We start from the raw sequence: 23,902 nt of genomic DNA, 5'->3' as shown, positions 1-23,902 counted from the left end.
TTCTCTAAAATGGTCCATTTGGTACCTTTGCCTAAGTTGCCTTCCTCCTCAGATCTGGTTCCATTGTTTTTTTCAGCATGTGGTTCGTTTGCATGGCATTCCGGAGAATATTGTGTCTGACAGAGGTTCTCAGTTTGTCTTTAGATTTTGGCGGGCCTTTTGTGCTAGGATGGGCATTGATTTGTCTTTTTCTTCGGCGTTTCATCCTCAGACTAATGGCCAAACTGAGCGAACTAATCAGACCTTGGAGACCTATTTGAGATGCTTTGTGTCTGCTAATCAGGATGATTGGGTGTCTTTCTTGCCATTGGCCGAGTTTGCCCTTAATAAATCGGGCTAGTTCGGCTACTTTGGTTTCACCTTTCTTTTGTAATTTTGGTTTTCATCCTCGTTTTTCTTCTGGGCAGGTTGAGCCTTCTGATTGTCCTGGTGTTGATTCTGTGGTGGACAGGCTGCAGCAGATTTGGACTCATGTGGTGGACAATTTGACGTTGTCTCAGGAAAGGGCTCAACGTTTTGCTAACCGCCGTCGGTGTGTTGGCCCCCGGCTTCGTGTGGGGGATTTGGTTTGGTTGTCTTCTCGTCATGTTCCTATGAAGGCTTCTTCTCCTAAGTTTAAGCCTCGGTTTATTGGTCATTATAAAATTTCTGAAATTATTAATCCGGTCTCTTTTCGTTTGGCTCTTCCAGCCTCTTTTGCCATTCATAATGTTTTCCATAGATCTTTGTTGCGGAGATTTGGTGCCCGTTGTTCCCTCGGTTGACCCTCCTGCCCCGGTGTTGGTTGAGGGAGAGTTGGAATATGAGGTTGAGAAGATTTTGGATTCTCGTTTTTCGAGGCGGAGGCTCCAGTATCTTGTCAAGTGGAAGGGTTATGGCCAGGAGGATAATTCTTGGGTTGTTGCCTCCGATGTCCATGCTACCGATTTGGTTCGTGCTTTTCACTTGGCTCGTCCTGATCGGCCTGGGAGCTCTGGTGAGGGTTCGGTGACCCCTCCTCAAGGGGGGGGTACTGTTGTGAATTCCGTTCTTGGGCTCCCTCCGGTGGTTGTAAATGGCACTTTTGTGAATTCTGCCCTTGGGCTCCCTCTGGTGGTTTTGAGTGGAACTGCCGCTCCTTGGGTTTAGCTTTGCAGCTGCTTTCACTAATCGTCTCTCCTGGCTCTGCTATTTAACCTGGCTCTAGTCTTCAGCCTATGCCACTTGACAATGTTCTCTGGCTGGATTCACATCTCTGCTTGGATTCTCCTGGTTTCCTGACTAGTTCTGCAAAGATAAGTTCTGGCTTTGCTCATTTCAGTCCACATGTTGTGGACTTATTGTTCTGTGCATTCTATTTTTGTCCAGCTTGTCATTATGGATTTTTTCTGTTAGCTGGAAGCTCTGGGAAGCAGATTTACCTTCCACACCTTTAGTCAGGTGTGGAGATTTTGTAAACTCTGTGTGGATTGTTTTGTAGTTTTTATACTGACCGCACAGTATCCTTTCCTGTCCTATCTATCAAGCTAGACTGGCCTCCTATGCTAAAATCTGATTTCATCTCTGCGTATGTTATTTTCCCCTCCTCTCACCGTCAATATTTGTGGGGGGCTATCTTTCCTTTGGGGATTTTCTCTGAGGCAAAATAGGTTTCCTGTTTCCATCTTTAGGGGAAGTTAGATCTTAGGCTGTGCCGAGGGGTCTAGGGAGCGTCAGGTACCCCCCACGGCTATTTCTAGTTGCGCTGCTAGATTCAGGGTCTGCGGTCAGTACAGATACCACCTCCTTCAGAGCTTGTCTCAGGTTGTTCCTAAATCACCAGATCATAACAGGAGTGGCCATAACTGCACAGCTGAGATCATCCGTGCAAGGAAGCTTCAGAGACTCCAAGCTAAACTGTTTAAGCTGTGCACTGTTGACCGAAAACCTGCACCGTTTAGAAGCACGTCTCCTTAATATTAATCAATGCAGGAGTACATGAAATCAGACGCTGTGGTCTTCTGACCCTCCTGTTGCGGTAAACCCGTGACAGTTGTTAAGAATAACAGGTCAGGGTTGGGTTATAAAAAAAGAGAGGCCAAAGTTAACCCTGGAGGAGCTGCAGAGTTCCCAAGCAGAGACTGGAGTATCTGTCCATACAACCACAATAAGCCATACACTCCATCGAGGTGGCCTTTATGGAAGAGTGGGCAGAAAAAAGCCTTTACTTACACACAACTTTAAGTCTCGCTTTGAGTTTGCCAAAAGACATGTGGGAGAGTCCCCAAATGTATGGAGGAAGGTGCTCTGGTCAGATGAGACCAAAATTGAACTTTTTGGCCACCAAGGTAAATGCTATGTCTGGCGCCAAACCAAGACCGCTAATTAGCCCAAGAACACCATTCCCACAGTGAAACATGGAGGTAGAAGCATCATGCAGTGGGGATGTTTCTCGGCAGAATGGACAGGAAAATCGGTGGAGGGGAAGATGGATGGTGCAACATACAGGGATATTCTTGAGCAAAACCTATTTCAGTCTGTCAAAGATTTGAGACTGGGACAGAGGTTCACCTTCCAACAAGACAATGACCCAAAGCATACTGCTAAAGCAACACAAGTAGTATAAAGAGAAATGTGTAAATGTTTTGGAGTGGCCTTGTCAAAGCCCGGACCATAGCTCAATTGAGAATCTGTGGTCAGACTTGAAGATTGCTGTTTATCAGAGGAAAACATCTAACTTCAAGGAGCTGGAGCAATTTTTCCCTGAGGAATGGAAAAAAAATCTCAGTGGAAAGCGCATGGAGACTTATCCAAAGCAACTTGCAGCTGTAACTGCCGCTAAAGGAGGCTCTACAACAGGGCTCCCCAACCTGTAGCTCGGGAGCCACATGTGGCTTGCGGCCCCATGAATTGTGGCTCGCGACTGTCTGTCAGCTTGATGCATTGGTCCAGGTCTAGCAAACAGGTATGAAAAGCACATCTCAAAATGGTGAATTTTGTGAGTAGCCCTGCACAGAATTGCAGATCTGGATGCACATTTACTGGTCTTAGGGGTTTAGAGATGTTTTAGGTACGCTGGAGGTTTGTACTACCTGTCAGAGGAGGTGCTCAAGCTGGATGTGACAGTGTGTTGGGAGAATACTGAATGGAGGTATTGTGGGAACCCCTGGATCTCAGTGTACTGCTCTGGAGTGATTTCTGTAATGTAGGGGCTTTGGTTGACACTACTTTGAAGGGGGTGGGAGCTGGATGCGGCTCGCGACCCTGTCAGTGCTGAATGTGGCTCGCGACCCTCTCTCTAAGCTGAATGTGGCTCTCAAAGTCAGAAAGGTTGGGGACCACTGCTCTACAAAGTACTGGCTTTTGGGGGTTGAATAATTATGCACACTGAAGTCTTCAGATATTTTGTCCTATTTATTGTTTACTTCACAATAAAAAGAAAACAAAATGTTCACAGACGTGGGAATGTTCTTTACATGAACTGATGCAAACCCGCAAAAGAAAAGAAAAAAAAAACAGTGAAATTTCAGGTTGTGAGAGAGCAAAACACAAAAAACGACATGCGGGTGAATACTTTTGCAAGCCACTGTATATGCTTTCCTACTGGAGAGCAGAGAAAGCCACGACCACACAATTCTTCTCTCCTAAATACCAAGTGTCATGCACTGAAATTTAAATTCCCGCACATCAAGAAGAGAGTCGGGAGTATTCCACATATATTAAACTATCACCTGAGCACACTGATATTGGTGGGTTTGGCCAACTTTAATCAAATGTATATGGGGCCTTTAGAGTAGGTTGTTAATAGATTGGGGGTCCGACTCCTGGTACCCAAACCGGTGAGCTTTTTGCAGCTCCAGCAGAGGTCGGATGTAAACAATGTACAGAACAGAACTCGACTGTTCTTTCACACGGTTCAAAAAAAAACAACACAGAACTTATTGCCTATATTTATATTTCCTGTACATTTGTTAAAATTATAAACAGACAAGGTTCTAGAAAATCTCATACCCACAACTCACCTAGAAAGCCAGATACGTTGCTCGTGTTTTTAGCAGTGTTCAATTCAAGTACAAAATCGGCATGTGTCCGGTATCCCAGAAGCTCGGACAGTTTAGACCGCAGGGTAATCATTTCTTCAAGTATTTTAGTGTTCTCCTAAAAGAAAGAAAACTTCACAGCATAAAATGTTGTATACTAAGCATCTGAACACTTACTAAATAGTTTCTTACTCTAGTTTTTTTTTTTTTTTAAATGCTTCCACTATGTAAAGTTAAAGCCATAAGTTTGCATACCTCTTAGTCGTACTAATATCAAATAAGGTCCCCATTCATCAAAGCAATTTTGCTCTTACGACTTTTATCATACCAAAAGGAGCAGAGCTGGGGCAGGACAAGGGTTTGATGCCACAGCTCATCTAATTAGTCTTATTCATGATGAGCTGTGGTGTTTATCACCAGAAGTCTTACTCCAGTCATTGACTGGAGGAACATTTGAAGCAAGGTTCATGGAAGCATATGGAGATCCATATTTTACATTATTACAATATCCATATGACAAATATGTATTTTTAGATCTGTAATATGAAAGACAATGATGCACTCTGTCCTACTTCTCAAGAACTGCAGTGGAAAAGGTGTGGGAACTTGGTAATCTATGTAGGAGAGCAGAGGGAGGGCTGTGCAGCACTACAGAGAAGCAGGGTGCTGCTAGGAAACCCAATTTTAGCAGATAAAGGATTGCCCATTCAGTTCTCTACATGCACAAAGGGACAAAAGAAGATGCAAAAAAAAAAAAGATTGAAAAGAAAACTTATGTCAGGCTTGGTCTATATATTAAGAATAAAAATGCTGATACTGTGCTTTGTTAAAAATAATGTAATTGTGGGAATGACACTTTAAAGAGAACCTTACAGCTGACTTAGTCAACCTAAACCACCACCATGACTGTATTGTACTGTCAAGATGGATTATGGAGCGATGCTGACGTTGATTTTAAGAGTAAATATGCCAGCCTCACATGGTCTAAATTAAATTATGTGTGCAATACTACTATGATTACGATATGTACATGATGGCTAAGACACGTTGTACTCACTTCCATACACCTACTGTTGAAAGCAGCTTCCAATTTCCTCCTAGTTTCGGGAACCGAGCATTTCTTAACAATAGGAAAATAATGTGGATACTGGAGAGTTACTTTGTAATTGTTGCCGCCTGTTTTTTCTAGGCTGTCAATGAAGTCAGTAGGAAGACCCTCTGCAAAATAACCCAGGGCACAGACCAATGTTAGTGAATTTGTAGATTGTTACAAATATAATGCTATCCGCGTGGAGATGACTAATGTTTGCCTATACAAGTTCTGCAAATAAGGGCATATAATTTTCATGCCAGTCTTGATGAGGGGGGCATGCTGGAGTCAGAGGCGCTTGATTCAATAAGAGGCTCTTGCCTCTCAATGAATCAAAAGCATCGGACAAGTGGCGTGCGCTGCACCGCTTGGCAAAACTGGCGCAAAAACGACAAGTCGCTATATTTTTGTGCAACTCTAGGTTGTGAAAAAACGTTGTGACTTTTGAAAAGGATTACAACTGAATTCTGGGGCAATCATTTTGATGAATCGGAGGCCCTAGTATCAAGGAAAAGATCAGATCCATGTCTGAAAAAGAAGGTAAACTTGTCCCACAGCTTTAAATTGGCAAAGGTCCTTGACTTTATTCTAAAAGGATGCAATTTTATTTATTTATTTTTTACTTATCATTGAGGGCGAACACAGAAGCTGATTGACCTTTGTGCCCTAGTGCTTGGCCTGGGACTGCACAGAGGTTTTTTTATTTTTCTTTAAAGCAATGCCCATTATGATCACATTCATGAACTGAACTTTGATGTGGTCATTATCCAGCTGACAGAGTTCAGAAAAAGACAGATCAAAGTTACAAATTCCCCATCGGAATGAGCTCTGTGAAGGCTTCTTAGCTAACTTGCTCGGCAGTCAGCAATGTGCAGCGAAACAAAGCATGGGAAAGCTAATTAGTTACACCCAATTGCAAACATTTTTTTAGCCTAAAAGTATCAGCATTTAAGTAAAAAAAAAACAAAAAACAAACTTGTGCCTCATTAAAGAATATCCTTTAACTCACCCCAGTGCTTGTTTCACAGTTACACTGCTCAATACTGCTATGTAATGTCTACCATGCTACTGCTGCTTCTGAGGATGCTATGTCAAGCAAGAACCATAAGAATCCTTCATATTTGTGTGTACTGTGTATGGGAGACATTGTAGCAGCTAGTCTCTACCCACTAGCTCAGAGAGAAATCAAAACTTGTGCAAATGCAGGATACAAGTCATACATTCCTGTGTTTTGGGAGCGGTATGCTCCTGAAGACTGACAGTTAAGACCAACAGTATGGTTGTGCCACTGGCTGGAAACGTGCCCTCTCGGATGCTGTTAACCCTTGCCTTTACATTATTGGAGAGGCACTACATTTGGCCAGATCGAGCGCTCCAGTGATCAGGCCTGATTTAGATAAGCGTTTACAAACTATTAAAAAAAAAAGCTTGTAAACACCGCGCATGCTCAACCACTACTGATAGAGGAAGATTTTTTGTTTTCCTTTCAATCTGATGGAGCGACGACCAAGTCATGGCACAAAAAAATAAGACCTTCCCAAGTAGCATCACTAAAACAGTCTACAGTTTTTCTAGAAACAGCACCCTTTTTATGGTGTACTAGTAAATATCCAGGTCTTGCTGCACAGATCATCAGCAGTGGATGATTATAAAATTCAGAGTTAGACACATTTAATACAGTAAGGCTGCTGAAGTAACAGACGTACCGAGGTCCGCTTTAGTGAAAAGGAGACACGTGTTGTCCTCTGTCAGATTTTTGTTGAAGTCAATACTTAGCTCACTGATCTTTTTTTTCATGTTTTTTATCTCCTAGGTAAAATAAACAAAAAAATACTTTAAAAATTCAAGAAAGGTATAATTGATAAATTCCCCCAAATTCTACATAGAAAATACACCCCACTTATGTCCATATCCTCTTAGGCTACTTTCACACATCAGGCTTTTTGTTTCAGGCACAATCCGGCAATTTTTTTAAAAAACGGATCCGTTTTTTTTTTACGCCGGATCCGTTTTTTTTCCCATAGGCTTGTATTAGCGCCGGATTGTGCCTGATGGCCACACGTTTCATCAGTTTTTTGCCGGATCCATCCAAATAGTCTTTTCCGGTGGACAGACAAAACGTCCACTGCAACGTTTCTTGTTCGGCGGAAAAAAACGCACATAGATGGAATCAGCCAAAAACACATGAAACGGACGTGTGAAACCATGAATGTGGCGGCCGGATATTCATTCATTCACCTCTCTCTCTCTTTCATTCACCTCTCTCTCTCTCTCTCGCAATTTAGGTCGGATCAGTTTTTTTAAACATTAGCCAGATTTAGCCTGTAAAACAAAAATAAAAAAAATAAAAAATCATCATATACTCAACTTCCGGCGCCTTTCCCGCTCCTCGCGACGCTCCGGTAACCAGTCCATGCATTGCAATGTCGCGAGATGATGACGTAGCGGTCTCGCGAGACCGCTACGTCATCATCTCGCGAGACCGGAATGCACTCTTGAAACCGGAGCGCGCGAGGAACATCGGTAAACACTTCCTGGATCCAGGGGCCAATGGAAGGTGAGTATATAACTATTTTTTATTTTAATTCTTTTTTTTTAACAGGGATATGATGCCCACATTGCTATATACTACGTGGGCTGGGCAATGTACTACGCGGGCTGGGCAATGTACTACGCGGGCTGGGCAATATACTACGTGGCTGTGCAATATACTATGTGGCTGTGCAATGTACTACGCGGGCTGGGCAATATACTACGCGGGCTGGGCAATATACTATGAGGGCTGGGCAATATACAGTTAGGGCCAGAAATATTTGGACAGTGACACAAGTTTTGTTATTTTAGCTGTTTACAAAAACATGTTCAGAAATACAATTATATATATAATATGGGCTGAAAGTGCACACTCCCAGCTGCAATATGATAGTTTCCACATCCAAATCGGAGAAAGGGTTTAGGAATCATAGCTCTGTAATGCATAGCGTCCTCTTTTTCAAGGGACCAAAAGTAATTGGACAATGGACTCTAAGGGCTGCAATTAACTCTGAAGGCGTCTCCCTCGTTAACCTGTAATCAATTAAGTAGTTAAAAGGTCAGGGGTGGATTCCAGGTGTGTGGTTTTGCATTTGGAAGCTGTTGCTGTGAGCAGACAACATGCGGTCAAAGGAACTCTCAATTGAGGTGAAGCAGAACATCCTGAGGCTGAAAAAAAAGAAAAAATCCATCAGAGAGATAGCAGACATGCTTGGAGTAGCAAAATCAACAGTTGGGTACATTCTGAGAAAAAAGGAATTGACTGGTGAGCTTGGGAACTCAAAAAGGCCTGGGCGTCCACGGATGACAACAGTGGTGGATGATCGCCGCATACTTAATTTGGTGAAGAAGAACCCGTTCACAACATCAACTGAAGTCCAGAACACTCTCAGTGAAGTAGGTGTATCTGTCGGTGTATCTGTCTCTAAGTCAACAGTAAAGAGAAGACTCCATGACAGTAAATACAAAGGGTTCACATCTAGATGCAAACCATTCATCAATACCAAAAATAGACAGGCCAGAGTTAAATTTGCAGAAAAACACCTCAAGAAGCCAGCTCAGTTCTGGAAAAGTATTCTATGGACAGATGAGACAAAGATCAACCTGTACCAGAATGATGGGAAGAAAAAAGTTTGGAGAAGAAAGGGAACGGCACATGATCCAAGGCACACCACATCCTCTGTAAAACATGGTGGAGGCAACGTGATGGCATGGGCATGCATGGCTTTCACTGGCACTGGGTCACTTGTGTTTATTGATGACATAAGAGCAGACAAGAGTAGCCGGATGAATTCTGAAGTGTACCGGGATATACTTTCAGCCCAGATTCAGCCAAATGCTGCAAAGTTGATTGGACGGCGCTTCATAGTACAGATGGACAATGACCCCAAGCATACAGCCAAAGCTACCCAGGAGTTCATGAGTGCCAAAAAGTGGAACATTCTGCAATGGCCAAGTCAATCTCCAGATCTAAACCCAATTGAGCATGCATTTCACTTGCTCAAATCCAGACTTAAGACGGAAAGACCCACAAACAAGCAAGACCTGAAGGCTGCGGCTGTAAAGGCCTGGCAAAGCATTAAGAAGGAGGAAACCCAGCGTTTGGTGATGTCCATGGGTTCCAGACTTAAGGCAGTGATTGCCTCCAAAGGATTTGCAACAAAATATTGAAAATAAAAATATTTTGTTTGGGTTATGTTTATTTGTCCAATTACTTTTGACCTCCTAAAATGTGGAGTGTTTGTAAAGAAATGTGTACAATTCCTACATTTTCTATCAGATATTTTTGTTCAACCCTTCAAATTAAACGTTACAATCTGCACTTGAATTCTGTTGTAGAGGTTTCATTTCAAATCCAATGTGGTGGCATGCAGAGCCCAACTCGCGAAAATTGTGTCACTGTCCAAATATTTCTGGCCCTAACTGTACTACGTGGCTGGGCAATATACTACGTGGCTGGGCAATATACTACGTGGCTGGGCAATATACTACGTGGACATGCATATTCTAGAATACCCGATGCGTTAGAATCGGGCCACCATCTTGTATATACCGTATATATTTTTGTAAGGATAATACTTTAAAGGTGTCACTGAAACATATCCTACAAGAGCCACTAGGTGGCACAAGTGATCTCTTTACTGTAAGCTGCATGTAAGGGCCCAGTCAGATGTCATTGATATTTTTGTACGAGAATATCGGTCCGACTCATCAGCGGTCATTCAATGTGTCAATTTCTAACTTTAGAATTTGGTCTAAGATTCACTAATTTTTCTCTGATAAGAATAATAAAAAAAAAAAGTTTCTCCAGATTATCCCCATCTATCAGTGCATGAAAAACAGACAACACATATGTATATGGCCTCCAAGTGCCGCTCGATTTTTTTCATGCATCCATAGACTTGCATGGGCGACTTTGATCTGACACTTGTATCAATATTGGACATTTCTCCACAATTTTGCACAGACCACTCAGTCTGCTAAAAAAAAAACCTGGACATGTGAAAAGTCCCGTAACTCATCATAGGATCGTGTGCCATCTGTGAAAAACGCCGATAACGCCAGTAAGAGAAAAACTTAAGTCTGAATGAGGCCCAACATATTTAGTAGGATGCAGTCTTGTTCAACAGCAGGAGAACCTTCACCTTGGTGAACTCCAAAACCCATGGTCTGGTTGCCATCCATAAATGTATTTTATGCTCAGCAGCGACAGGAGAAAAAAAATAACGCAAAACCCAGATTTTTCACGTGCAGAAAACACACATTTCTGGTAATACTCACACTCTGTACTTCTGTAGGAAGATGGAGTCCACTGCGTCTTCCAAGCTGAACGGACTTCTCCAAGAATCGTCTCACCTCCGGCTGCAGCTCCTCCGGGTCTTGTGTTTTCTAGAAACAATATATACATGTTGCTGTATTGTCACCGACAGTATACACCTGTCCCTATAGGGGTTTATGGTGATCTAAGGTCAGGTTAGAAGCAACGAGCAGTAGGCTGGTGTCCAGGGCTTCTGGATATGAGGACCTTGTGAGAAACTGAAGATGTTTTTAGCTCATTCATGTCTTGTTAATGGGGTTGTTTCAACATCAATTGTTAAAATTGGCAAAATGCTTGTAGAAGCAATCAACTTTGTAAACATAATCTTAATATAAATCCTCTTTGCTCTCACCCACGGAGGGATTAGTAAGTGTTTAATGATCGCTCCTGTCTAGGTTGCAGACCATGTTCTTCTAAATGGAGCTCCGCAAGCAGTGACCGGATGACTGCAGCACATGATCTGGCCTGCATTAGCGGTCCCGCGAGCCGGTACAGATAAGGAGCGAGACGTCCGCCCAGCAAACAGGAAGCCGAGAGGCTGGGGAGCGGCGCACTCCCAAAGAGGACGCATGAGGATGATCCTTAAAGGCAAGGTATGCGGAACATTACGGTTAGGGATGCACAGCGGCTCATCTGACAGCGCCTCTCAGACAAGACATGGACAAAAACAATCGTGCAACGTTCTGCGACTGAAATGTAAGGAAACAGGAAAATCACACGCTGCAGGCAAGTCCGCAGCCGTACCCAACTAGCACTGCAAGTCTATGGCAGCAAAGCTACATTCGTCTTACAACATGAACACCACCAGTGATTGCAGTGCAGCGCTTACAAGCGGTTTGCTATGGAGCTTGTAAGCTCTGCTCTGAAGGTGGCTCAATCACAGGATCCGTCTAGCTTCTTTGCTTTTGCAAGGAGTTTGGATACTTTACTCACGTGAAAATGGAGAATTCTTCTAAATATGTCTTCTCTCATATTCATTTCAACATCAAAATCAGACAGCCTTTTATCGGCCTGCGTGCTGGCCATCCGCAGCTCCCTGCGAGGGGACACGTGCTGGGGGAAATCTAACAAGCTTCGCTCCACTGTTGAGAGACCGTAATGAAAGTTACGGTTAGTGGGACTGTGGCTATGACGTGTCAAGGGACAACAGCAACTAAGGAAGACATTTATCACATGATGCCGGAACCCAACGCCAGGGACAGATCCGAGTGTGGAGGAGTGGTGTCAGTCTGGGAGGAGAGTATAGTTTTGGGGGTTCTTACTTCTTACACCACCCTGGAATCATTAAGCTTCATTTTTTAAAGCAGAAAAAACTTAAATGTTTGACGACACCAAGGGTCCACTAAGTACCTGTACCGCTACGTCATCATCACCGCAATGCACTCTTGGGACCGGAGCATAGCGAGGAGCATCAGTAAACGTTTGGGCTGGATCTGGGGGGCTGATGGAAGGTGAGTATATAACTATTTTTTTTTATTTTAATTCTTTTTTTTTTTTTTTTAACAGTGATATGGTGCCCACATTGCTATATACTACGTGGGCTGTTTTATATACTACATCGCTGTGCTCTATACTACGTGGCCTGTGTTATATACTTCATGGGCTGTGTTATATACTAAGTCTCTGTGCTATATACTACGTGGCTGTGGTATATATTATATGGCTGGGCAATATACTACGTCGGCTGTGTTATATACTACGTCTCTGTGCAATATATTACGTGTCTGTGCTATATACTACGTGTGCTATATGCTACTTGGCTGTGCTATATTTCTTTGCTGTACTGTGCATCATGAATCGTGGTATGTGTTAAATAGGGGGGCCCACTGAGACTCTTTCGCCCGGGGCCCTCAAAAACCTGGAGCAGGCCCTGGATTCACTGATTGGTCACACCCAGCCACGAACAATCAGTGACTGGCGCAGTCCGGCTGCGAATTGGCGCAGAATTTGAACCACGCTTCGCTAATTGGTTGCGCCCGGCCGGCCGAATCCTGTGTATAAATTGCATTATTCTGAAAACTTCATAAATAAACTACATACATATTCTAGAATACCCGATGCGTTAGAATCGGGCCACCATCTAGTGTAATGAATAAAGATTTGCAACTAGAATATTTCATTCAGTGACATATAGGATGCGGTATTCTAGTGTTTCCTTTACTTGATGCCCTCAGCTCACTATAAAGGGCTTTTATGCTAATATTAAAAGTTCTATGCAGACTAGAGATTATTACAACGCAAAGAATAAAGTAATTACCGGTATTACTTACCTGCGGCTCCTATGGTCTCTTCCGCGACCGGCATGGATGACATCCTGAACACCTGACCAGATGGGCTGCAGGGTCCGGTGCATGGTGGTCGGGATGTCAACATTTCCAGATTCCGCAGAGACCACTGATATAGCCGTGGGAGGGTTTAAAGGACAAATGTGGTTTCTTTCTTGTAAGCAGATTCTGACCCTCCATAAAATGTTAAAAATTAGTGGAAACCCCCTTTAACGTGATGACCATTACCTGCGTATTCCAGCTCCAGGTTGGCTAACACTTTGACAGTGTTTTCATATGTGACTTTCTCAAGCTCCAGTGCTGCGACTGTGTCATACACGCTCTTAGTCCTTGTGATAAGTTCCTCAGTCCTGCTGTGAATATCCTCCGGGGACAAGTCCCACCGCAGAAGACTCTTATCGGCCACCAGACTAGAAGCCATTCTCATGGATTTGGGCATTTCTGAGCCCATTGTCACTTTACATAGGAATCTCCTGCTCTGTAACCTGCTGTGAAGAATGGAATAATATTGTAGTGAGCAAATAGCAAATAATACAATAAATCACACAATAAATGGCCAATTTATAATTGGAATAAAACAGGGCCAAATTGAGACAATCCGGTGTAACAGGCCAGATTAACCCCCCACCCAGAATATACCCAGGGTTAAAGTGGCCTAGGACAGATTATACCCCGGGTATATTCTGGCCTAGCCCAAACTATACCCCGGGGTAGAAATTGGACTAGTCCAGTTTATACCCCTCCAGGTCAGAATATACCCCAGCTACTGCAGATCAGATTTTTCAGGTTTTTGAGAACCATTGAGTGACATTATTAATAACGGCGACCCAGGCAACACCCAGGGGCCCCAGGCAGCACGCTTGGGGCCCTAGGCAGCACACAGGGCCCCAGTCAGCAAACGAGGTCCCAGGCAACACACAGGGGCCCCCTAGCAGCACACGGGGGCCCAAACAGCGCACAGGGGACCCAGGCAGCGCACACGGGGCCCCAGGCAGCGCACACGGGGCCCCAGGCAGCGCACACGGGGCCCCAGGCAGCGCACACGGGGCCCCAGGCAGAGCACACGGGGCAGAGACAGCGAATGGGGCCCCAGGCAGAGCACAGGGCACCAGGCAGCACACGGAGTGGCAGAGACAGCGTGCAAGGGGGGAAGAGACAGTGAACGGGGACCCAGGCAGCACACAGAGCCCCAGGCAGCGCACAAGGGGGCAGAGACAGTGCACAAGGGAGGGGGAAGTGACAGTGTGCAAGGGGGAAGAGACAGCGCGCAGGGCCCCTGTGCGCTGTTTCTGCCCCCAGTGCGATGTCTGGGATCCCATGTGTGCTGTTTAGGAACCCCTGTGTGATGTCTGTGGCCCCGTTCTTGAGTATATTAAAGATTAAAGCATATTAAAGATCAGATTTTTCACGTTTATGAGCACCATTGAGTGATATACTCAAGAATTACATAATTTTTCAACATTTTATTTAAAACTCTAAACACATACTTTTTTTTTTACTTCAACTTGAAAACCTTCACTGTTCATAAAAAAACTGTTCAGGATATAATAAAAGTTATAACATTCTGAAACTTCAACTTATAAAGGTACTTTTACTTGGGGCGATTATTGGTTCCAGAGAGGCTTTCAGCTGATAATCGTACACATGGCTGGTGACAGGACACTACAATATAAATATTCAAAGGTAATCACTGATAACAACATTAAAATGATCATGATTGTTTTCAAGATAAAATGCATGTTCTGTTGTTGACTGCAGATTGAAGCTTGCGGGATAGGTCAAGCAATTCATGGTGTCACCAACTTTGGTGTGGATGACGATGTCACAACAGATTTGCTGTGGCCATGATTTCAGCATCAGTTGCCCAGACTCCATCACGAGAGATGCCAGAGGTGTTCACATATTCATTCACATCTTGATTACAGTAGCCCTGTAGTTTTTTGGACAAGTCAGTTTTCATGTGGTGGATGACTTTAGCTCTGAGAAGGGAGTAGTTGTCCTCTGTTCCTGTCAGGAAATAGCTGATGGCCCGAAAATAGCAGTTCACATCACCTTTGGTTTTCTATGTACGCCGTGGTTGTCCAAGATCTCTTGTGCCTCCAAAGTACACAACCCTATTAAACGTAAGGTCAAGAGTGGTGGTAAAATACTTCTTCCTGAACTTGGTAGTGGGTTGAAAGTCTTGGTTTGCTGGTGTTTCTGTGTGGCAGAGTCACTGGGACAGTCATCAGGGGACTGGGGTGGTAGAGAAGTCTCTTCATCCTCGTAACTCTTAAGGTGGCTGGCATGGTAGGTGTTGCTTAGTATCTTGCCAGTCTTATTGTTCTTAAGTTTTACTAGTCCCTTTGCTAAGGATTCCACAACTAAGTAGGGTCCAATACGACATTGATTCTTGATATAAACAATGGTGCCAGCAGTGATTTCTTTGTTGCTCTTGTGTCGGTGATCAAAGGCACACTTTTGGTGTTCCTGAGCAGAATGGATGTTGGTTCTTACAGTTGAGAGGATCCTGTTATGAATGGTTGTAAGTGTATTTAGCACATCAGGGTTGGCATCATCTGAAAGAGACATGACATCCGCAGCATAAGGGTATGTGTCCACGTGCAGTAAACGCTGCGTGTCTGACGCTGCATAGAGCCGTAGCGTCAGACACGCAGCGTCCAGATGTTACAGCATAGTGGAGGGGATTTAATGAAATCCCGTCTCCACTATGCGTGGTAACACGCACGCGGCGGTCCTGCGACTCCGGACATGCTGCGCGTCTTTTCAGATCGCAGCATGTCCGTATATCTTGCGGCGACGCTCCGTCGCCGCAAGATATAGCACAGGGCCCTATGGTGGGGAGCGATGATCCCGGATGTGTGCTGTGAACACATCCGGCATCATCGCGTCCCAGAAAGGGGGCGGGGCTTAGCGCAGAGCGGCTAAGCCGCTCCGACGATACCGCCGGCCATCCTGAAAGTGGACACATACCCTAATTTGCAGCATAATTTGCTGATGGATTGAGGTCAACAGGAAGCTTAGCCTTTCGTCCATACAGGACCTCAAATGGAGTGCACTTGGTTGAGGCATGCACAGATGTGTGATAGGCAAACAAAACACCAGGGATGAACTGGTCCCAGTTGGTTCCTTGGTCATTGACAAGCTTGCAAAGAGATTCTTTGAGTGTTCGATTGTCACGTTCCCGCTGGCCATTTGTTTGTGGGTGGTAGGCAGATGAAATGCGGTGATCTGTTTTAAAATGATCCATCAGGTTGTCGATGATCGAGTTCACAAACTCTCTTCCCTGGTCGCTAATCAGAGTGTCCATACAGCCTAAGCGGCAAATAATGGTGTACAAAAATTTTGCTACTGACATGGCACTCTTGTCTGGAACAGCTGTTGCTTCAGTCCACCTCAAGAAATGATCAGTGACAGCAACTATATATTTGTTGACGTTTGAGGTTTCCTGAAGAGGACCGATCATATCAATCCCAACTACGCTCCATACTTTTCCAGGCACTGGTATACTGTGGAGTGGTGGAGCTTCTTTCCTGATTTTGGGACATGTGACAAAACATTTTTGACAGGCTTTGACATGTTGGTAAACATCATTCTTCATTCCCTTCCAGTAATAACGGTCAGAAATTTTGGCAAATGTTTTATCTCTGACAAAATGGCCACCAGAAGTTGGGTTGTCGTGACAGGCCTTCAGGATATTTGGCAGTCAGCTATTAGTGAGAACCTCCTTTTTTCCATAGTAAATTATTACTTTCTCTGCCCGATATGGCTTAGATGTTTGTCTAAACTGGGACTTGGCATTTGAACGTTTCTCTGGAGGTAGATCATAGATCCACTGGGGGTACTTTTGTTCCGTTGCAGTGTAGAATCTCAAAAGCTGATCATATAGTTGGCCTTCCATTATTGTCAAAATTGGAAAACTTTTTTTGTTGTTGTTGGAGGTGTTCCAAGTTCACTTTATATACCTTATCAGGATAGAATAGGAACTCACACTGGAGAACTTAAGGTACATATCATAGAGAGGAGGGAGAAACATACATAACAAGTTACAACACATAACATTAACTATGCACTGATGGAACTGCATCATCTACTGTCAGTTCAATGTAATGAAGAGGTAAGCTATAGGCTGGACCACGGTGAGTCATTGGACGTGGTATACCTCGATTTTTCCAAATCGTTTGATACCGTGCCGCACAAGAGGTTGGTACACAAAATGAGAATGCTTGGTCTGGGGGAAAATGTGTGTAAATGGGTTAGTAACTGGCTTAGTGATAGAAAGCAGAGGGTGGTTATAAATTGTATAGTCTCTAACTGGGTCGCTGTGACCAGTGGGGTACCGCAGGGGTCAGTATTGGGACCTGTTCTCTTCAACATATTCATTAATGATCTGGTAGAAGGTTTACACAGTAAAATATCGATATTTGCAGATGATACAAAACTATGTAAAGCAGTTAATACAAGAGAAGATAGTATTCTGCTACAGATGGATCTGGATAAGTTGGAAACTTGGGCTGAAAGGTGGCAGATGAGGTTTAACAATGATAAATGTAAGGTTATACACATGGGAAGAAGGAATCAATATCACCATTACACACTGAACGGGAAACCACTGGGTAAATCTGACAGGGAGAAGGACTTGGGGATCCTAGTTAATGATAAACTTACCTGGAGCAGCCAGTGCCAGGCAGCAGCTGCCAAGGCAAACAGGATCATGGGGTGCATTAAGAGAGGTCTGGATACACATGATGATAGCATTATACTGCCTCTGTACAAATCCCTAGTTAGACCGCACATGGAGTACTGTGTCCAGTTTTGGGCACCGGTGCTCAGGAAGGATATAATGGAACTAGAGAGAGTACAAAGGAGGGCAACAAAATTAATAAAGGGGATGGGAGAACTACAATACCCAGATAGATTAGCGAAATTAGGATTATTTAGTCTAGAAAAAAGACGACTGAGGGGCGATCTAATAACCATGTATAAGTATATAAGGGGACAATACAAATATCTCGCTGAGGATCTGTTTATACCAAGGAAGGTGACGGGCACAAGGGGGCATTCTTTGCGTCTGGAGGAGAGAAGGTTTTTCCACCAACATAGAAGAGGATTCTTTACTGTTAGGGCAGTGAGAATCTGGAATTGCTTGCCTGAGGAGGTGGTGATGGCGAACTCAGTCGAGGGGTTCAAGAGAGGCCTGGATGTCTTCCTGGAGCAGAACAATATTGTATCATACAATTATTAGGTTCTGTAGAAGGACGTAGATCTGGGGATTTATTATGATGGAATATAGGCTGAACTGGATGGACACATGTCTTTTTTCGGCCTTACTAACTATGTTACTAACTATGTTACTATGTAATGCCTCCAACACATGCTATAAGTCTAGTCCACCTGTTCCCTTGCACTAGATTTGCTGCTGATTTTCAACAGGGAAAAAAAATCAGCAGTCAATCTGCATCAAAATCCGCATCCCAACGATGTGGATTTTTTTGTGCAGAAGCACAGCAGATTTCTCCGTGTCACGTGGAAGAGGGAAATCTGCTGCAGACTGCATGAAAATCTGACAAAAGCCGCATGAAATGGTATATGGTTTGTGTATGTGCATCTATATATACTGTAGCACTACAGCAGCAAAAACACACTAATGTTCTGCCCTAGAGGAGTATAGACCATGGGTATATTATACCTAGGCCAGATTATACTCCTCCAGGCCAGAATATACCCCTGCTGCTGTAGATCAGATTTTTCACGCTTATGAGAACCATTGAGTTATGTACTCAAGAACGGGCCCTAGACATCGCACAGGGGCCCTAGACATCTTAGGCTAGTTTCACATTGGCGCACGGCTGTGTATGCTCTTAGTGAAGCCCTGCCCTCTGCCGCGCCCGCTAGTTAAGCTCCGCCCAGGTACGCATGCGTACCCTATCTTTATCATTGGGTACGCAGGCCCTGCGGATGTTTGCGTTCGTATGCGTTGTTTTGACGATTCGGTGAACGCAAGAAAATCCAACTTGTTGCCTTCACCGCGGGTTGCAGCACCGTCAAAAGAACGTGGGCAGAGCTTAACTGGTGGGGCGCAGCAGTGGTCAAGGCTTCACTGAGAGCGTACGCATGCGCACGGCTGTACGCAAATGTGAAACTAGCCTTACAGGATTGAGTGATATACTCAAGAGCAGGGCCCCAGGCATCACAAAGGGGGTCCCAGACAGCGTACAATGGATCCCAGATAGCGCACAGAGGGTCCCAGACAGCGCACAGGGAACATGCGCTCTGTCTATTTTCCACGCTATATCTTACCCCCTTGTTCACTGTCTCTGCCCCCTATCTGGGACCCTCTGTGGGCTGCCTGGGGTCCCGTGGGCTGCCTGGGGCCCCTGTGCTCTGTCTGAGGCCCCTGTGCTCTGCCTGGGGCCCTGTGCGCTACCTGGGGCCCCTGTGCTCTGCCTGGGGCCTCCCTGTGCGCTACCTGGGGCCTCTCTGTGCACTGCCTGGGGCCCCGTTATTGATTATATCACTCAATGGTTCTCAAAAGGCTGAAAAATCTGATCTACAGCAGCAGGGGTATATTCTGACCTGGAGTGGCCTAGGCCACTTTAACCACGGGTATATTCTGGGCAGGGGGGTTAATCTGGCCTGTTACACCGGGTCAGGACCAGTCCGTGCATCGTGGTTTGTACCGTCACACAAACGACGGAGCCACAGAGTAAGGCCTCATTCACATACAGGAAAAAAGTAACCAATTATTCTGATCAGAGTGTGGTCCGAGCGTCATTAGTGTTTTTCGTACGTGTGGACATAATAATTTTTTTTTTTTTAAATTGTTTTTTTTTTCGTTGCAAAAAACGCAATGTGTGAACACACCCTTTCAGTGTTTTACACCCATTCTATTGAATGGGGGGAAAAAAATGCATAAAAAAGCATGCAAAACACAGCAAAAAAACAAAACACTTTTTATGCAGCGTTTTCCTGCCTACAGACACATTCTTGATACAGACATGCTTGCAAACACACCTGCCCAAAATATTGGGTCTTTATGTAAACCTGACGTATTTTTCAAATAAAGTATAAAAAATGATGAAACGTTTATAATTGTTCTTCAGTGACCAGAGAAACTACAAGATCTAAATACACTGAGCCAGAGACCGTGTGACAACCAACATCTGTCAGTATATACAATAAACGTCAGCACTACATTCCAGGTACTACAAGTCCCAGCATACAGTAAGATGATATCACTAGATAGCCATGCACATCATACTACAAATCCCAGCATATAATAACATGTTATCACTATACTTCCCCAGGTATATAGTACTACAAGTCCCAGCACACAATAAGAGCTCATCACTAGATGCCCCAAGGTATGTAGTACTACAAATCCCAGCATACAATAAGCTACCGCTAGATGCCCTCAGGTATGTAGTACTACAAGTCCCAGCACACACTAAGATATTATCACTAGATGCCCTCAGGTATGTAGTACTACAAGTCCCAGCACACACTAAGATAATACCACTAGATGCCCCAGGTATGTAGTACTACAAGTCCCAGCACACACTAAGATATTATCACTAGATGCCCCAGGTATGCAGTACTACAAGTCCCAGCACGCAATAAGCTATCCCTGGATAGCCACGCATAGTACTACAAGTCCCAGCATGCACCTGCCATAAAGCGCGGCTGGACAGCCCGGGCTGACACGTCGGTACCTGCAGGCGCACACACACAGCCGTGCTGCATACATGGCCGGGTCAGCGTGCACTCCCAGCCATGGCTACCGACCACATGTCAAGGACGTGCCGGCAGCCATATTTCTTACGGGCAAGTTTCCCTAGTAACCGGCGCAAACAACACCCGCGGCTTCTGCGCAATGTTCTGCTCTTCACAACAGAGTCCACATTCCAGAAGCCTGAGCTTTATGCTCCCCAAGCCAAGGCTGAGACACAACCGAGAGCTGCTCACACCGCGCTCACACGCAACCCGAGCGCTTCTTGCCCACAGATAACATGGCCGCAGGAGAACAGTAGTGGGCGGAGCTTACCTGCCATTCATTTTACGTAGTAGTATAGCACGCCCCTAGTGGTACCTGACAGTATAGCAGGAAACTGATGGACTAGAAGAATGATGAATGGAGACAAGGCCGGTTCTGACCTTGAAAAATGAAATGTTCGAGAAAATAACAACACAATATCAACATACAAGACTGCACTTTACAGATCAGGGAGTACATGTACAAACAGTACCAGACACTACATCATCTAATGCTACAGCTCAAGCAGGGAGGTGCACAAGAGCTTACACTCTGTGAGGAAATAAGAGTGCACAAAGGGCGAAGCATGAATGGTATGGCCCAGCATCGGTGTGATAAGGTGAGGGCTGAAATATTGCACTGAGCCCAGATATAAAGGCTGACGAGCATCTAGCCGATGATAGAGAGGACCAGAGTCTGACAGTAAAGTGAGCATCTATAGATAATATATATATATATATATATATATATATATATATATATATATATACTAGATGGCAGCCCGATTCTAAAGAATCGGGAGTCTAGAATCCATATATACTTTATTTATTCAAATGTAAGAATAATACAATTAATAAATAATAGTAAGAAATAACAAAAATAATAGGCAGTATATGGAGAAAACACCAAACAAAAGTTCAAAATTGGTGTGAAAATGTCACTGAACCACTTCACAACTAAATATATATAGTTTTGGTAAATGGTATTATCATTTTTTTTACGAAATTCGGCAGGAGCTTGAAGAGCAACGTCACTGGGCCCGCCTCCACGCAGTAGAAACTTGCTGTGAGGTAAAAATTCAAAAATCACACCAAAATGGCGGGCGGAGTGTGTCACAGTACGGCACGTTTCTGATTGGTCGCTCGCAGCAGGCGGCAACCAATCAGACACTGGACACTGTTGACGTCACTTATCTCCGGACATTAGCTCCGCACATTAGCTCCGGACATTAGCTCTGGACATTAGCTCCGGACATTATCTCCGGACATTATCTCCGGACATTAGCTTTGGACAAAGCCACGGAAGTTGGCACAAATTGCAGGAAGTAGTATTCTAGGCAATTATATATTAGATATATGTATACTCTCCAAATATATTACGATGCATTTATTTTTATCTATATGCAGATTGCATATTGTGAAGTTAGCGACTCAAAATTACATTGTATAAAGAAGAAAGGCTGAGTCAATGCTCGTTTATCAGAAAAAGTTAACAATTTTTCATTTCAACCAATAAATCACACAAGAATTTTTTACATAAAAAGGTTCTAAAATAGCGACATATAGAGCAATGTTTATGAAGAAATATAAATTCTGGGTCAGTGACAAAAATCCAATTGATGAGTGCCAATCACAATGCACAGGCACCGCGGGTAAATAGTAGGTAAGGTTACTGCTATAGACATAGTGTCAATATGGGGCAATGGGTTGGTTCTGCTCAGGGGAAGCCGGGGATGAGAGTAAATATCTCAAAGGTACTAATAGTTACCAACAAATGTCACAAAAGGAACCCCTATAGCGCCACATCTGGCTACCCTCCTTCTCCAAATGCCAGAGATGTAAACAGTAACTAACAAAGAAATGATTAAGCACTATTACCCGTCATGGTGCTGAGCAGGTGGTCCGGGACCCACTCCCCGACGTACGTTTCGGTGCAGATCTCCTTCCTCAGGGGGCGTGGCTTAGAAGGGTAAGTATCCCTGTATTTATATCCATCCTCTCTGATCAGGAGGAACCAGTTAGGACGCACCTACTTTGCAAAGCCGCCCACCGCTGCACACCGACGTCACCAGCCCGGGCCAGGTCTGACAACAGGGGAAAACATAGTTATATGGCCGCAACGTCTGTATGAAAAGGAGGCATTTAGGCAACTAAGAGTTAAAAAAATATACCTTCACCTTGACCGTAACCCTCTGACAGCCTTCTCCACAGAATTAGAAATGATCTTACATCAGGCCTTTGATAAGAGAATTATCCCTAAAAAAGTCCCGGAGGGGTTGCTAACCAAGTCCCCCAGGGTTCCAACAATATATTTTATACCAAAAATCCAGAAGGATCCACTCGATCCACCAGGCCGGCCCATCGTGTCCAGCATTGGAGGGCTATGCGAACCCATTTGTAAATTTATAGATTATTACCTAAAGCCACTTGTGGAGTTGCTGCCCTCCTATGCTCGGGACACGATGGACGTCCTGGCTAGGATCGATGGTTGGACCTTGGATCAGGACATGTTACTTGTAACAGCTGACATTGAGTCGCTGTATACATGCATCCGACACCATGATGGATTAGAGGCTTGTCGTTTTTTCTCTCTAATAGTAACTGGGATGGCCCTAGGTGTGACCTTATACTGGAGTTACTTCAATATATTTTGACCCACAACTCTTTTGTTTTCCGTGACGTTTTTTATTTGCAGAAAGTGCGGCACTGCAAATGGGGGCGGCCTGTGCACCCTCTTTTGCTAACCTCTTCCTAGGTTTTTGGGACAGGGGAATTTTTTTGGGGGGAAGGGCGCCCAGGCCACGGACCATGTGCAGTGCTGGTTACGGTACATAGACGATCTCTTTATTATTTGGCAGGGTAGTGAACACCAACTACAGTGTTTTATGGATGGTTTAAATTCCAATATATTTAACATCTGATTGACATATAAATACAGCAGGACCGAGGTGGACTTTCTGGACATCAAAATTCTGGTTGATAGACATCTACAAGTGCAGACGGATGTTTACCGAAAGCCCACCTCCGTCAATACACGCAGAATCTAATCATCCTAATACCACCATTAGGGCCATCCCAGTGAGCCAATTTTTAAGGATAAGGCGAATTTGTTCATCAGAAGAGGGATTTGAACGACAGGCCGCAGATTTGAGGGATAGATTTCGGATGTGTGGGTACAGCAACAAATGTATTAGGAGGGGCTATATGCGGGCAAAAAGGAGTAGTCGCGCCGCACTTCTGCATTCCCAGAAAAGGACCAAAAAAGAACAGGATCAGATTAGATTTATATCAACATTTAATGGACAGTGGATGCAAATGAATAAATGTCTTCAACGCCACTGGAATGTCTTGCAGACTGATCCGGTTGATCCGGTTCTGGCAGGTTGTTTATCTGAATATCCTTTGATGACGGCAAGAAGGAGCCAAA

General features: G+C 44.3%; 2 protein-coding genes across 5 annotated transcripts in view; one reads left to right on the top strand and one right to left on the bottom strand.

Moving 5' to 3' along the window:
* Positions 1-20,519, bottom strand: part of NLN (neurolysin) — a 115,338-nt gene extending 94,819 nt beyond the window's left edge. The window contains exons 1-7 of one of the 4 annotated variants that reach the window (XM_069749500.1): positions 20,436-20,519; positions 12,952-13,211; positions 11,372-11,520; positions 10,402-10,509; positions 6,795-6,897; positions 5,056-5,216; positions 3,981-4,116 (exon numbers count right to left, since the gene is read on the bottom strand). In XM_069749500.1, coding sequence (XP_069605601.1) covers positions 3,981-4,116; positions 5,056-5,216; positions 6,795-6,897; positions 10,402-10,509; positions 11,372-11,520; positions 12,952-13,211; positions 20,436-20,470 — 952 coding nt within the window. In that variant the 5' untranslated portion in view covers positions 20,471-20,519. Of the gene's footprint in view, positions 1-3,980; positions 4,117-5,055; positions 5,217-6,794; positions 6,898-10,401; positions 10,510-11,371; positions 11,521-12,951; positions 13,212-20,390 lie in introns of all 4 variants that reach the window. The other 3 variants (XM_069749485.1, XM_069749507.1, XM_069749491.1) reach the window with 3 other exon arrangements.
* The window catches only part of SGTB (small glutamine rich tetratricopeptide repeat co-chaperone beta), a 186,344-nt gene that overhangs the window by 50,124 nt on the left and 112,318 nt on the right, over positions 1-23,902 (top strand). The gene's annotated exons all lie outside the window — the stretch shown is intronic.

The sequence above is a fragment of the Ranitomeya imitator genome, chromosome 1 (assembly GCF_032444005.1).
Source record: "Ranitomeya imitator isolate aRanImi1 chromosome 1, aRanImi1.pri, whole genome shotgun sequence".
In the NCBI taxonomy this organism is placed as follows: Eukaryota; Metazoa; Chordata; class Amphibia; order Anura; family Dendrobatidae; genus Ranitomeya; species Ranitomeya imitator.
The sequence above is the reverse complement of the archived record's forward strand: the minus strand, read 5'-3'. Positions and strand labels throughout refer to the sequence as shown.